This window comes from Uloborus diversus, chromosome 1 (assembly GCF_026930045.1).
Source record: "Uloborus diversus isolate 005 chromosome 1, Udiv.v.3.1, whole genome shotgun sequence".
Lineage (NCBI taxonomy): Eukaryota > Metazoa > Arthropoda > Arachnida > Araneae > Uloboridae > Uloborus > Uloborus diversus.
This window is the reverse complement of record NC_072731.1, coordinates 184,371,737-184,388,437: the sequence shown is the minus strand read 5'-3', so window position 1 is coordinate 184,388,437 and position 16,701 is coordinate 184,371,737. Positions and strand designations below refer to the sequence as shown.

Here is a 16,701-nt window from a genome sequence, read left to right as displayed (position 1 = left end):
TCCGTTCTTACACAGAGTAAGAAACTTTCTTCATTCATTTCAATGTAAAACAGAAAACCCGGAAAAAGTTGAGTTGTTCCCTTCTTGTACTGAGGTCTTCAATTCGATTTTATAATCTTATTACCAGTCATTTTATTAACGACCAATAGCATTTCTTCTAAGTTATTTCCTACTTGATTGAAACATTGCTTTTTTTTTTTCACTTTTTCAGGGCTGCATCAAGTAGCATGGAGACCAGCAAGAAGCTATTCAAGACGCTCGGCAACTGCGGTGTGCGTATGAATACTGTTAAAGAATCTATCTGCACAAATAGCGAAAATACCCATCGTAAGTTGTTAGTTATAGCTTGCACTTTAAAGCTTAATTGCAATAAAGCAATAAAAGTTTTTTAAGGCTTCACGGGGAAAATATTCTCGCAACATTTTCTTCAGCTCAACATAAGAAACAACAGTTTAGTCAGCTGTTTTTGAAAAATTCAAGTGTTATTTACAATTTTTCAATCAACACTGGCCTGAAAATTTTGGATCTAGAAAAAGTGTTTGTACTGTTGATGACAGACTTTGTTATTATTTTGTGCGCTGATTCCAAATATGACATCAATTTGTTTTCAATCACGTAAGGATTTTTCACTAAATGCGCTTCAATAAATTCGCAAAAAAGCCTTCTGATCATATTCTTGGAAAAGGAGGATATTTTCAAAATATTCGTAAGTGCTTTGTTTTCAAACAACTGGAAATTATTTGCTGATTTAATTTTACAGTTATAGATGTTCCACGGAGCATTTTTAATCTTAGCGATTATTTTTAACCCTGATACACAAAGGAAGGGGGTTGTAAGTTTGACGTGTCTATGCATCTGTCTGTGGCACTCTAGTGCCTAAACGGATGGACCGATTTTGAAAAAAAATAATAAATGAATAAAATTGTTCGAAAGGAGAGTTGATCGAGAGCGTTCTTAGCTAGGTTTCGTCTTCGGATGACATTAATTAACAAAGATATTAATTAAAAACCTCTAAACAATATTCATGTTTTAAATTTAGTACCAAAACAAAGAGTATTTTTTTCTACGTCTGATAGAATGGTTTGGAACTTCCATGTTGTATAGAATTCGAATTATAACGATTTTTTAAAGCAGATTTTAAATATGGCTGAGCCTTTATTCACGCGATTGGTAACTGAATTCATTGTTGGCCGACAAGGAAATTAAAAGCAATGATTGAAATTTTTATCTGTTACCAATATCTATTTGCTAACAAATAAAATACTTGTAATAGATTTTTAACAGTACAAGGCTTCTAAAAGGATTTTCAATTTTCAACTCTTGATTCTACATTTGTCACCCAGTCGGGATTTTTTAAAATTTTTAATTTTAGTTATATCTTTTCTCAGTGGTCTGTAGTCTAGGCTTAAGTTATGTTGACAACAGTATTTCTTATGTTCAAGATTCCTTTTCAGAATCATTCTCGTATATTGTCTTTTGTAATGCTTTAAATGCCTTTGAAAGTTTTGCAACGCATTTCTCTCATTCAACGTAGTATAGTGTCAGAGTTTAGAATACTTTTTGTATTTTTTTGTGATTGCCAGCATTCAAGTAGGCATTAGGCAACAATGAATGGAGGAGCGACTGTTACAAAAGTGACACTTGACAACTCTCAAGTAATTAACACTATATACGAGTATCATAAAGAATTGATCAAGAGTTGACAAATGCTGCGGTAAGAACTTTGTAATGTTACAGTGGACGGTTTTTCTTTTCGAACTTTCGCTTGAGTATTTATCGTAAAAAGACTTTCCGTGAGATTAAAATAGAAATGATTATCGAGGTCAAAATACGATTATTTGGAAATATTTTGTTGTCGTTCAGAAGAGACAATGTCATTAAAGCATACGAGGAAGGAACTTATTTTTAAATGATGTAATTGCAGTCACTTGTTGCTGTCAACTGCTTAGGATAAGTGGGAAAAAGTTGAAATAAAAGGAAGGAACATATTTCTGAATAAGTAATAAATGATGTGACTGTACTTTGTTGATTAATGTATAACCGGGCTGTCCAATTGGCGGCCCTCCGGGCCGCATGCGGCGCGCCAACTTCTTAAGAAGACTTCAACTTCTTCTCCTTCCTTCTAAAGAAGGCGGATCGGCCTATCGGCCTCAGTTTTCCCATTAAAATATAAGCAAATTGTTTTGCAATCCTTCTGTTTCATTGTTTTACGATTACTAATTCAACTATTAATTGTTGTTGTATAAGAGGTAAGAGGTAATTGTTCAACTTTCTCAAAGTGCGGCATACCATGTGATCAGTGACTGGAATTCTGGCCCGTGGGCTTTTTGCAGTTGGACAGCCCTGATCTATACTAATATTATAAAAATAGAGGGCGAATTTTTGTGTGTTTATATGTTCGATGTAATTCTCCGGAACCACTGCACATATTTGAAAAATTCCTTCACTATATGAAAAGTGCTTTCTTACTGAGTAACATAGGCTATAAAAAAATCCGATAAATATTTCTTTTTTTTATTCCGATTTAGGCCCAAATTTCACACCCCACATTCCCGAATATGAGAGTGAAAAATTACTTGCACATATTAATATTATGTATCGTTGAAAAGGGTAGAATTTTCCGCGTTCTAAACAATTTGTTTCAATGCTCTAACAATTATGGCGGGAGTAATTTGCGTTTTTAGCTCGAACTTTTTTAGACTTAGCTGAAATTTAGGCACTACTTTCTTCATTAAATAAATCAATAAAAAGTGAAGGAATTGTCCCACAGTTTTCTTTTTGACATCATTGGAAAAAGCGACATTTTGTACTCCAGATCTCTCTCGACTTATGGTCGAAAAACTTAGCTTCTATCATCTTCAAAGAAAAAAAAGTTACAAGCGTTTTTAGTTGGAAAAATGTCATTTTGATTCAGGTTGTCAACCATTTTATTTTCGCGTTTCCACGGTTACGCTTTTTGAATCCATTGTTTCTTTCCTTATTTTGCATTTAATTTCGTAAACTTATTTTATTTCGTGTTTCCATGACTATACGCTTTTAAAATCCATCTTTCGCATTTTATTTTCTTAAATTTATTTTAATATCTATCGTCACTGTTTGGAAGGGTAATTTTGAATGTTTTTTTTATTATTATTATTTTTCTTTTATTTAAGCCTGATTGTTGAATATATGTCACTTGACACAATTTTTCCGGGCAACGCAGCTCTTAATATATAAAGATTTGAAAGCTACTGTTAATGTGATTTTATGCTCTTTTATTTGTTTGGCGAAACATTTGCTTACAGCCAAAGAAAAAACATCCGCTTCACTCGCAAAAGGGCTGGGTTCCGGTAGCGTGGTTGCTTGGCACGTTAGGCGCTGAGCAGTTCAGTCTAGAATTATTGTTTTAAAGCTGCCGTAAATGTAATTCATTGTTTTGGCGATTTGTTTTGAAAGAAAATAAACTTTTGATTTGTTTTATCCGAGTGAAATGTATGACATTTTCTTCTTTTTTTCTGACGATGATTTCTGAATGTTCCACGGGATGTTTTTTTTTTTTTTTTCGTTAGACGGATGGATTATGATAGAGTGGTTGCTGGGCGAGTTTGGCGATAAGCAAAAGAGTTGCGGAATTATTTTTACATTTGAAAGATATTATTTGATGTTTTTTTTTTTTTTTTTTTTTTTGTTTATTTGGCAAATTATTTTAAATTACAGTAAAAACTGCTTCACTCGCTAAATAGAGTTTTAAAGCAACTGTAAATTTAATTTAATGATTTGAAGATAATTTTTAAATTCCTAAGGAACTCTATTTATTTATTTTATTTATTTGTTTGTTTATTTATTTATTTATTTTATTTTTATTTATTTATTTATTTATTTTTTTTTGGAAAAGGTGTGTACGCATTTTATACAAAGAAAAATGATCATTTTACATCAGAGGGGGAGGGGGCGTCAATTTTTTTTTTATTCAACAGACTTCCATTAAATTTTTAGTATGGGCATCACTGTGCGGGTACTGCTAGTATATGATAAGAGGGGCGAATAATTAAAAATCAACCAGGACCGAGTTAAATAAGAGGGTCGTTAGAGAACATTTTGCACTTGTTCAAAGTTACAGGGTGCTATAGGGCAATTCCACGAAAAGTGGTCCTGACACATCAACAAAATTTTTTCAAATAAAATAGAAAAAAAATCTTATTTTTTGAAAAAGAAATATCTGCTCTTTTCAATTCCAGCATCAATTTTGAGTTTAAAATATTTTTATATCCGATTTTTAGTCCAGTTAATGAGTGCTCAAAACAGAGGTGTAGCGTGCAAGGAATATGCGATAATTTTTGTCTTCAGAATATTCATCAATTCATCCTCCATAACGGTTATTCTGCTCTCACTCGTTTCCGAATCTTTGATTACCTCTTTGTCTTGCAGTCCAGTCAATGAACACGTTGTTGCGTGCATGGAATATGCGATAAATTTTGACTTAAGAATATTGCTAGGGATAGTTAGTAAGTAAACATACTAAAAGTCCCCGCCCCTGAGGGATGAGCTAAAGGTGGGAGGGAGGGGGGAAGAAAATTTTGGTTTTTTTCGAAAAACTTTCGGAAACTGGGGAAAAAAATGCGTTTAAAATAAAACTTCAAGCTAAATAAACTTCCTATGAAACTGTTTTTACACATATTTGTTAAATTTCGAATAATTTTCCGGGTATATTATGAAAAATCGATGATCTTCGTAAAAATTCTCTCTTTTGTCAAACATTTGCTTCTAGTGCCTCCCAGGATGAGTAGTCATGAAAATTGTCAACGACAAAGTTGTAGAGCTTTGAATTTCCTTCAATTTGGTATGCTATTTTGTTATATTTTATTCAATCAATCGAAAGTTACTGAATTTCAAACACGCCGTTTCATGGCAAAACATGGAACACATGCCATTCACAATTTTCAAACTGACTCGAAAGGATCGCGCATTTGCTCTTTCCTCAATGAATATACCAATCCTGATGGACAATATAGAAGTATAGGTGGATTACTACAGTACAAATGATGTTTAAAGGGGCGGGGGGGGGATCGTGAAATTATGACAAGGGGGAAGAATAAAGTAAATGTGACATTAAGCATTTTTAATACGAATGTGTTCATAAAAATTAGTTTATGAAAAGTACTTTGTGACAAATGGGGTGGGAGTCAAAAATGTTGAAAAAAAGTGTAACATCATTGATGGACAGCCCTTTACCAAGAAATCGGAAGAAGATTTGCAGAACTACGTATATGCAGTATGAATTAGTTCCATACCCATGACATTATTTAACGAAAGTGAACTGAGGACGTGCAGAAAGCCAGCACTTCCTCAGTAAGAAAATTGTTAGAAGTAATTAATAAGTAAATATACTGAAAGTTCCCGACACTGGAGGGGGGGGGGAGTGGAGTTATAAGGTGGGAAGAGGGAGCCAAATTTTGTGGTTATCGATTGTATCTCGAAAACGGCATGTAAAATGTGTTCCGAACAATTGTGAAAGCTTATTAAATTTATTGTGAAATTTTTTTCATACATATATGTCACATTTCCAGTGGTTTGCTAGGTATGTGTTCTTGAAAAGCAATACTTTTCGAAAACAAAAAAGTATTTCGCTCTTTTTGTCTCAGAGTGTCTGTGCCAAGCAGGCGCTCAAGGGATCTTGTGCAGCAATCATGTGACAAGGACCCTGACGGTATTCTTTGTCTTTAAAATCCATCGGCTGAACACTTGAACTGCAGATTCAAACCTGATACCAAAGAAATACGAAGCCTATGCCCAATCCCCTCGACACCCAGCTGACAAGTACTCATAAACTATGAAGTTCTAGCATGTACTCAATTTCCTTATTCTTATTGAAATGAATATGTGACGCTATAGCATGATAATGAAAATTTTAACGATAGGAATAAGGTAAATGTAGTTGACTGGCAGCACCTTTTTACTTTCTTCTATATCTAATATATAGAAGAAAGTATTGGATTCGTGCAAATTTTCGAATTTCGAATTTTGACGGATTCGAACGTTTTGAGGTGTGCTGAGTCCATTTCGACTATTTTTGGAAAATGTCTGTCTGTCTGTGTGTATGTGTGTGTGTGTGTGTGTATGTGTGTACGTGTGTGTGTATGTGTGTATGTGTGTGTGTATGTGTGTCACGTCTGTGTGTGACCAATTTTTTGTGGCTGCTCTACAGCAAAAACTACCGCATGAAATCGAACGAAACTTAGTACACATATGTGCCCCTATGTTAACTTGTGCCCATTGGTTTTTGGCGCGAATTCCTCTAAGGGGGGTGGAGCAATGGGACGTTTTTTGAGTTACGCGCGATTGCTATTCCTCAGGAAGTAACTGGCGGAATCAAACAAAATTTGGTCCATATGTTGCCAGTAACAGAAACAGGTGCTGATTTAATTATGGTGTCGATAACTCAAACGGGGGTTGAGCTATAGAACGTTTTTTGTCGTCAATTGTGACTGCTGTATCTCAAGAAATAATGAACGGAATGAAAGAAAAATTTATCGGCAAGCAGCCCTTAGTGGGTATAAAAGCTGATTTTATTTTGGTGTCAACAGCTAAAAAGGGGGTAGCGCAATCGCCCGTTCTTTTTTTCCATTGTGAGTGCCCTATCTCAAAAAGTAATGCTACGTTCTGATTAAAATTTGGAATATATGTGAATCCATATGTAAACAGGCTTTGGTTCAATTTTGGCGCCAAGAGGTGCTGATTTATTTTTATTATCATTATTTTTTAGCGAATAAAAATAGCTTTATTAGTGCAACAATAAGAAAGATAAATCGTATAGATTATCGTCTGCTTATTTCTCGTGATTTTAATTGTATGGAAATGATCGGAAATATTATTTCAATGATTTAAAATTTTTAACTGTTGCCATCTTATGTTTGTTAACAAATAAAATATTTGTAATTAATTCAAGCAAGGCTTTTAAAATAACTTTCAATTTTCGCTCTTTGTTTTGCTTTTGCAATAATGCAGACATTGGGATGGTCGTCAAGTTTTTTCATATGTAATTTTGTTTTTGCTGGGAATATTGCTTCCTCGTCAAGCATGGGGAGGGATCAGAAAAAAAAAGAAAAATATAGAAGAAAGTTTCGTGATGGCCACAACATACTAGTTTGTAATTACAGCATAGTTTTTATTACATTATTACTTTCTTCTATATCTAATGTATAGAAGAAAGTATTGGATTCGTGCAAATTTTCGAATTTCAAATTTTGACGGATTCGAACGTTTTGAGGTGTGCTGAGTCCATTCCGACTATTTTTGGAAAATGTCTGTCTGTCTGTGTGTGTGTGTCTCTGTGTGTGTGTGTATGTGTGTGTGTCACAACTGTGTGTGACCAGTTTTTTGTGGCCGCTCTACAGCAAAAACTACCGCATGAAATCGAACGAAATTTGGTAAACATATGTGCCCCTATGTGAACTTGTGCCCATTGGTTTTTGGCGCGAATTCCTCTAAAGAAAGTGGAGCAATGGGACGTTTTTTGAGTTACGCGTGCTTGCTATTCCTCAGGAAGTAACTGGCGGAATCAAACAAAATTTGGTCCATATGTTGTCATTAACAGGAACAGGTGCTGATTCAATTTTGGTGTCAATAACTCAAACAGGGGTTGAGCTATAGAACGCTTTTTATCGTCAATTGTGACTGCTGTATCTCAAGAAATAATGCACGGAATGAAAGAAAAATTTATCGGCAAGTAGCCCTTAGTGGGTATAAGAGCTGATTTTATTTTGGTGTCAACAGCTAACTAGTATGTTGTGGCCATCACGAAACTTTCTTCTATATTTTTCCTTTTTCTGATCCCTCCCCATGCTTGACGAGGAAGCAATATTCCTAACAGAAACAAAATTACACATGCAAAAACTTGACGACCATCCCAATGTCTGAATTATTGTAAAAACAAAACAAAGAGCGAAAATTGAAAGTTACTTTAAAAGCCTTACTTGAATTAATTACAAATATTTTATTTATTAACAAACATAAGATGGCAACAGTTAAAAATTTTAAATCATTGAGATAATATTTCCGATCATTTCCATACAATTAAAATCACGAGAAATACGCAGACGACAATCTATTACGATTTATCTTTCTTATTGTTGCATTAATAAAGCTATTTTTATTCGCAAAAAAAAAAAAAAAATCAACACCTCTTGGAGCGATTGGCGTCAAAATTGAACCAAAGCCTGTTTACATATAGATTCACATATATTCCAAATTTCAACCAGAACGTAGCATTACTTCTTGAGATAGGGCACTCACAATGGAAAAAAAAGAACGGGCGATTGCGCTACCCCCCTTTTTAGCTGTTGACACCAAAATAAAATCAGCTCTTATACCCACTAAGGGCTACTTGTCAAAAAATTTTTGTTTGATTCCGTTCGTTATTTCTTGAGATACAGCAGTCACAATTGACGACAAAAATCGTTCTATAGCTCAACCCCCCTTTGAGTTATTGACACCAAAATTGAATCAGCACCTGCTCCTGTTAATGACAACATATGGACCAAATTTTGTTTGATTCCGCCAGTTACTTCCTGAGGAATAGCAAGCACGCGTAACTCAAAAAACGTCCCATTGCTCCACCCCCCTTGGAGGAATTCGCGCCAAAAACTAATGGGCATAAGTTCACATACGGGCACATATGTGTACCAAATTTCGTTCGATTTCATGCGGTAGTTTTTGCTGTAGAGCGGCCACAAAAAACTGGTCACACACAGACGTGACACACATACATACACACACACATACATACATACACACACACACACAGACAGACAGACATTTTCCAAAACTAGTCGAAATGAACTCAGCACACCTCAAAACGTTCGAATCTGTCAAAATTCGAAATTCGAAAATTTGCACGAATCCAATACTTTCTTCTATATATTAGATATAGAAGAAAGTAAAAAGGGGGTAGCGCAATCGCCCGTTCTTTTTACTTTCTTCTATATCTGATATATAGAAGAAAGTATTGGATTCGTGCAAATTTTCGAATTTCGAATTTTGACGGATTCGAACGTTTTGAGGTGTGCTGAGTCCATTTCGACCATTTTTGGAAAATGTCTGTCTGTCTGTGTGTGTGTATGTATGTATGTGTGTGTGTATGTATGTGTGTCACGTCTGTGTGTGACCAGTTTTTTGTAGCCGCTCTACAACAAAAACTACCGCATGAAATCGAACGAAATTTAGTACACATATGTGCCCCTATGTGAACTTGTGCCCATTGGTTTTTGGCGCGAATTCCTCTAAAGAAAGTGGAGCAATGGGACGTTTTTTGAGTTACGCGTGCTTGCTATTCCTCAGGAAGTAACTGGCGGAATCAAACAAAATTTGGTCCATATGTTGGTATTAACAGGAACAGGTGCTGATTCAATTTTGGTGTCAATAACTCAAACGGGGGTTGAACTATAGAACGTTTTTTGTCGTCAATTGTGACTGCTGTATCTCAAGAAATAATGAACGGAATGAAAGAAAAATTTATCGGCAAGTAGCCCTTAGTGGGTATAAGAACTGATTTTATTTTTGTGTCAACAGCTAAAAAGGGGGGTAGCGCAATCACCCGTTCTTTTTTTTCCATTTTGAGTGCCCTATCTGAAGAAGTAATGCTACGTTCTGGTTGAAATTTGGAATATATGTGAATCCATATGTAAACAGGCTTTGGTTCAATTTTGACGCCGATCGCTCCAAGAGGTGTTGATTTTTTTTTTTTTTTTTTTTTGCGAATAAAAATATTTTTATTAATGCAACAATAAGAAAGATACATCGTAATAGATTGTCGTCTGCGTATTTCTCGTGATTTTAATTGTATGGAAATGACCGGAAATATTATCTCAATGATTTAAAATTTTTAACTGTTGCCATCTTATGTTTGTTAACAAATAAAATATTTGTAATTAATTCAAGCAAGGCTTTTAAAATAACTTTCAATTTTCGCTCTTTGCTTTGCTTTTACAATAATTCAGACATTGGGATGGTCGTCAAGTCTTTGCATGTGTCATTTTGTTTTTGTTGGGAATATTGCTTCCTCGTCAAGCATGGGGAGGGATCAGAAAAAGGAAAAATATAGAAGAAAGTTTCGTGATGGCCACAACATACTAGTTTTCCATTGTGAGTGCCCTATCTCAAGAAGTAATGCTACGTTCTGGTTGAAATTTGGAATATATGTGAATCCATATGTAAACAGGCTTTGGTTCAATTTTGGCGCCAATCACGCCAAGAGGTGCTGATTTATTTTTATTATCATTATTACTTTCTTCTATATCTAATATATAGAAGAAAGTATTGGATTCGTGCAAATTTTCGAATTTCGAATTTTGACGGATTCGAACTTTTTGAGGTGTGCTGAGTTCATTTCGACTATTTTTGGAAAATGTCTGTCTGTTTGTGTGTGTATGTGTGTGTGTGTGTGTGTGTGTGTGTGTGTGTGTGTGTGTGTGTGTGTGTGTGTGTGTGTCACGGCTGTGTGTGACCAGTTTTTTGTGGCCGCTCTACAGCAAAAACTACCGCATGGAATCGAACGAAATTTGGTACACATATGTGACCCTATGTGAACTTGTGCCCATTGGTTTTTGGCGCGAATTCCTCCAAGGGGGGTGGAGCAATGGGACATTTTTTGAGTTACGCGTGATTGCTATTCCTCAGGAAGTAACTGGCGGAATCAAACAAAATTTGGTCCATATGTTGCCAGTAACAGAAACAGTTGCTGATTCAGTTTTGGTGTCAATAACTCAAACGGGGTTGAACTATAGAACGTTTTTTATCGTCAATTATGACTGCTGTATCTCAAGAAATAATGAACGGAATGAAAGAAAAATTTATCGGCAAGTAGCCCTTAGTGGGTATAAAAGCTGATTTTATTTTGGTGTCAACAGCTAAAAAGGGGTAGCGCAATCGCCTGTTCTTTTTTTCCATTGTGAGTGCCCTATCTCAAGAAGTAATGCTACGTTCTAGTTGAAATTTGGAATATATGTGAATCCATATGTAAACAGGCTTTGGTTCAATTTTGACACCAATCACTCCAAGGTGTTTTTTTTTTTTTTTTTATTTTGAGCAATCACGATTGCTTATTGTTCTCACTTGACCGTCCTTGATGTTCCGGTTCCTTTTTCAGCTTGGACCAGGCCTGCAGCACCACCGTCCACCGGCGGCGGCGCGGCTGGTCCTGAGCACTGTCCCCCGGATCCCGGAATCCACTTTTACTGGGCGGTGGCGTCCATGTCCTACACACACATGCCTGCACACAGACACAAACACATGCCTACATACACATACACACGAACGCTTACACACACACGAACGCCTACACACACACACACGAACGCCTACACACACACACGAACGGCTACACGCACACACACACGAACACCTACACGCACACGCACGTACACAACACTCACTCACACACATGCATACATACACTTACGCACCCACGCACCCACACACATGCGCCTACACAAACACACACGCTCGTGATTGCGAAAAACATAATTTGAATTCAAGATGCCAAAAATTCAAATTAATTTTTTTTAATTTTATTTATTTATTTATTTATTTATTTTTTTTTTTGCGAATAAAAATAGCTTTATTAATGCAACAATAAGAAAGATAAATCGTAATAGATTGTCGTCTGCGTATTTCTCGTGATTTTAATTGTATGGAAATGCCACAGAAATATAAGTTCGTTGCTTGAGGCACCTGGGGCCCTGCCCCTTATCCTCTGGTGTGATGTTGAAAGATGATCGGAATATGAATCGGTGTGGTATGGAAGTGATCGGAAATATTATCTCAATGATTTAAAATTTTTAACTGTTGCCATCTTATGTTTGTTAACAAATAAAATATTTGTAATTCATTCAAGCAAGGCTTTTAAAATAACTTTCAATTTTCGCTCTTTGCTTTGCTTTTGCAATAATTCAGACATTGGGATGGTCGTCAAGTTTTTGCATGTGTAATTTTGTTTTTGTTGGGAATATTGCTTCCTCGTCAAGCATGGGGAGGGATCAGAAAAAAAAGAAAAATATAGAAGAAAGTTTCGTGATAGCCACAACATACTAGATTTTTAGCGAATAAAAATAGCTTCATTCGTAACTCCAGCGCTCGAATACGCTACCTTGCGGTGATTTATAAAACTGCCGGGAAAACTAAAACATTGCCACGTTGCGTTCCACGTATGTCTGCTGACGTAAACACAGGCAGTTTGTTCTGAGTATTTATTAACGCAATCGATGTATCTTAGTTTGCTTTCAGCTACAGAAATTAATTCGTCCCATAGTAGTATTCTCGAGCTTCTCAAAATAATGTTAGTTTTCATTATTTCCTTCTAAAATATGAGTTGATTGAGAAATGGTGAAAGCGAAAATTCTGGATTAACAAACCTGGATAACGTTATACAAGGTAAAAAATTTTATTGTTTTGTATGAATTTGTAAGAATATGGGTTTTTTTTTAATCTTAAATTTATTAAACTAACTATATTTTACAGCAGCATTTAGTTGGAATGGACAGTATGCAAAATATTTTCTTGAATATATTATCGTAGAACAAAATGAAAAATGTTTAACCGAGAAAGAATTTACTTTATTCCTTTTATTCTCAGCTGAAAGGTTTCGCCAAATTTGTTTAGGGTTATAGTTTTAGTATTGTGCGAGCAAAGTAGCCTTGGCGAGATTTCGCGCTTTTAGTTAAACCATTTTTAATTTTTATTATAATTGGAATAAAATGGTAGTAAGATTACAGAATTCGATAAGTAAAAAGAAATAATGGTCAATCAAACTGAAAAGAAAACTACCACCATATATCCGTGAGAATTTTGTTGATGATTTGCATAACATGACATAATTAAATCGTAACTCAGAAATTAGAAAAATCGAAACAGAAAAATTTTAAATTAACCGATTCGGGAATTCGATAGAAATAACTCAGCTACAAATGCAAAACAATAAGCGCTAGCCAAGCAAGGCAGAAAAGTATTCGGAACTCCATTCGATAATAATTTGTAATGTCATATTGAATTTTCTAGCATTAATTGTTATTCTTGTCAGGTCACAATTATTATTTAGTTTTATCAAGAATTGATAAATATCGAATTCAACATCGTGGAAATAGCTGCTTAGAACTACGAACTACGTAGTTTGCATTAATCTTTGACGTTTAGTAATGCTTCTTGAATTCTCATTTCTTTCTACGTGGGCCAGAATATCCACAAGACTTTGAAAATTAATTGAAAAAGAATAATGCGAAAAAATCATACATACGAACAAAAATCACAACACTTTTAGCATTTTCTTCGTTACCACGTGCGTTTGTTTTAGTTTTTTCGTCCGCCATTAGACAGTGACTGCAGTGCCCCCTATAGTTCGTTGGAGTTGCGAATTAATGCAACAATAAGAAAGATAAATCGTAATAGATTATCGTCTGCGTATTTCTCGCGATTTTAATTGTATGGAAATGATTGGAAGTATTATCCATAGACTAATAATAAGAGTAGACCGAGCTTTCTCATTCTTGCTGATGAAGAAAATTGGTTCATAGATGTATCATGTGACTAGTGGAAGGGATTGGCGAAGACTTTGGCAGCATGGTTGCTAGATGGCAGCATTATCTACAGTTTGGCACTCGACATGTATTTTACGACAATGTGTTTTCATTTAAAAAAACTTCCAGGTGCAGAGATTGAACTGTTTTTCTTTTAGTTATGCATTATTTTGACATTAGTAATAGTTTTTGATCAGTTTTCGGTAACTTTTATTTCATTTGGAGTTGTCAGCGTTGGCGTGAACGAAATGGCGTAAACGTTTTGCGTTAACGCAAAAATGTACTAATCGGTATCTTAAATTGAAACTGTAGGTAAAAATCTTACCGTTTGCTGATTCTTCTTGGTCGCTTGCATCTTTTATTGCTTAGAGAGTTATTGAAATTGACTAAAGAAAATGCACAATACTATCTAAACGAAAAACTCACTATATTAACAAAATATTTACAACTTAGAATAACAAATTTGTAAATCGGACTCCATAAAAGATCATTCTTCCGTGTTCCATCAATTCTATTTATTTTATTTCGCGCTGGCGTTGATCGTCTGCTACGATTAACGCCCGCTGTTGCTAGGATATCCACCAGTCACATGGTTTGGTTTATGAGCAGCAAAAGGGTTGCCATAGCTCGGTCTACTCTTATTATTAGTCTATGGTATTATCCATAGACTAATAATAAGTAGACCGAGCTTTCTCATTCTTGCTGATGAAGAAAATTGGTTCATAGATGTATCATGTGACTAGTGGAAGGGCTTGGCGAAGACTTTGGCAGCATGGTTGCTAGATGGCAGCATTATCCATAGTTTGGCACTCGACATGTATTTTAAGACAATGTGTTTTCATTAAAAAAAAACTTCCAGGTGCAGAGATTGAACTGTTTTTCTTTTAGTTATGCATTATTTTGACATTAGTAATAGTTTTTGATCAGTTTTCGGTAACTTTTATTTCATTTGGAGCTGTCAGCGTTGGCGTGAACGAAATGGCGTAAACGTTTTGCGTTAACGCAAAAATGTACTAATCGGTATCTTAAATTGAAACTGTAGGTAAAAATCTTACCGTTTGCTGATTCTTCTTGGTCGCTTGCATCTTTTATTGCTTAGAGAGTTATTGAAATTGACTAAAGAAAATGCACAATACTATCTAAACGAAAAACTCACTATATTAACAAAATATTTACAACTTGGAATAACAAATTTACAAATCGGACTCCATAAAAGATCATTCTTCCGTGTTCCATAAATTCTATTTATTTTATTTCGCGCTGGCGTAGATCGTCTGCTACGATTAACGCCCGCTGTTGCTAGGATATCCACCAGTCACATGGTTTGGTTTATGAGCAGCAAAAGGGTTGCCATAGCTCGGTCTACTCTTATTATTAGTCTATGGTATTATCTCAATGATTTAAAATTCTTAACTGTTGCCATCTTATGTTTGTTAACAAATAAAATATTTGTAATTAATTCAGGCAAGGCTTTTTAAAATAGCTTTTAATTTTCGCTCTTTGCTTTGCTTTTGCAATAATTCAGACATTGGGAGGTCGTCAAGTTTTTACATTTGTAATTTTGTTTTTGTTGGGAATATTGCTTCCTCGTCAAGCATGAGGAGGGATCAGAAAAAAAAAAGAAAAATATAGAAGAAAGTTTCGTGATGGCCACAACATACTAGTTACTAATCATATTTTGAAAGTGTTTATATGGAATATGGACTGACAATAATTAGAAAATGAAAATATCATCTTTAAGGTGACATCTTGGCTTTATTCTGAGGCGGAAAGGTCATGTCACCAGCAGTGGAAAAGTTGTTCTAAAAAATTGGTAATGTATTGATGTCATTGTCGTCTCCCTCGTCCTGGATAAATATTTTGATTCCGTTGTTGCAACTGCCCTTGCAATGCAAGCTTTCGACAGAGTAGTTTAACGATGATTTTCTACAAGTGACTGGAAGGTCACTCGTAGAAAAGCAATCGGCCAAAATCATTAAGTTCCTAGCTACAGGTGTACCTGATGGTACGGCAGAGTTAGAGATCAGCCTTGATGTTTGCAGCTACTTTGATAAATGATCTGTAACGGAATTCGTTGGGAGAGTTTTCTGTGACTGGAGCACCGTACCATGAGAGATACATATGACCCCAGCAGCCTCAATGGATTCAGGGGAAGAAGAACTGTTGATATATATTTTAGATACATGTTGTATGATTTTAGATTTCTGGTACATTTTGACAGTAGAATGTTGTATTTGGCTATCAAGAGAACAACAAGGAGGAATTCCTTTCAAATGATAGCTACCGAAGACTTTTGTCATCTGATGATAGCCGTGTTCGCAATATCAACATCAACATCACCTAAAGCTCGAAGTTTATTTGTCTCGTTTTTCAACAGCTTCATCATTAGCGGATTTGTCAGCTGACTGTTATTAGGAAAATTGGACAGAAACCTTCTTGTTTGACCGTCGTTTCAATTTTCTAACTAACGTTAATGTCCATATGGTATATACAGTCGTCTCTTTTTGCCAAACAGTTTTGTAGACTAGGTATCCTAAGTAACAACAAATTCAAATTAAATTAAATCAATATCAATTTCCTTAAACAGTATGTATAGTGCTGACTTTCTGCACGTCCTCAGTCCACCAATTCATACTGCATATACGTAATTTTGAAAATCTTCGTCCGATTCCTTGGTAAAGGGCTGTCCATAAATAATGTCACACTTTTTTTCAACATTTTTACCCTCCCCCCTTGTCACAAAGTTCCTTTTACAGGCTACTTTTCATAAACATATTCGTATTAAAAAATGCTTATGTCACACTTCTTACTCTTTCCTTCCAACAAATCACAAACAATTTCAGAATCCCCCCCCCCCACCCTTAAACATCATTTGTGTTGTAGTAATCCACAAATCCTCTTTATTGTCCATCTGGATTGTCGAATTCATTTAGGTAAGAGGAAGTGCGCGATTCTTTCGAGTCAGTTTGAAATTTGTGAATGGCAAGTGTTCCATGTTTTGCCATGAAAGAGCGTGTTTGAAATTCTGTAACTTTTGGTTGGTTGAACAAAATACAATAAAATAGCATATCAAATTGAAGGAAATTTAATGCTCTACAAATTTGCCGTTGACAACTTTAATGACTACTCATCATAGGTGGCTCCAGAAGCAAATGTT

At 35.3% G+C, this 16,701-nt stretch overlaps 1 protein-coding gene across 1 annotated transcript in view; it reads left to right on the top strand.

The window, feature by feature from the left end:
• The window catches only part of LOC129223687 (pantothenate kinase 3-like), a 58,943-nt gene that overhangs the window by 20,117 nt on the left and 22,125 nt on the right, over positions 1-16,701 (top strand). Inside the window, exon 2 of the mRNA XM_054858080.1 lies at positions 212-327. Coding sequence (XP_054714055.1) covers positions 212-327 — 116 coding nt within the window. The remainder of the gene's footprint in view (positions 1-211; positions 328-16,701) is intronic.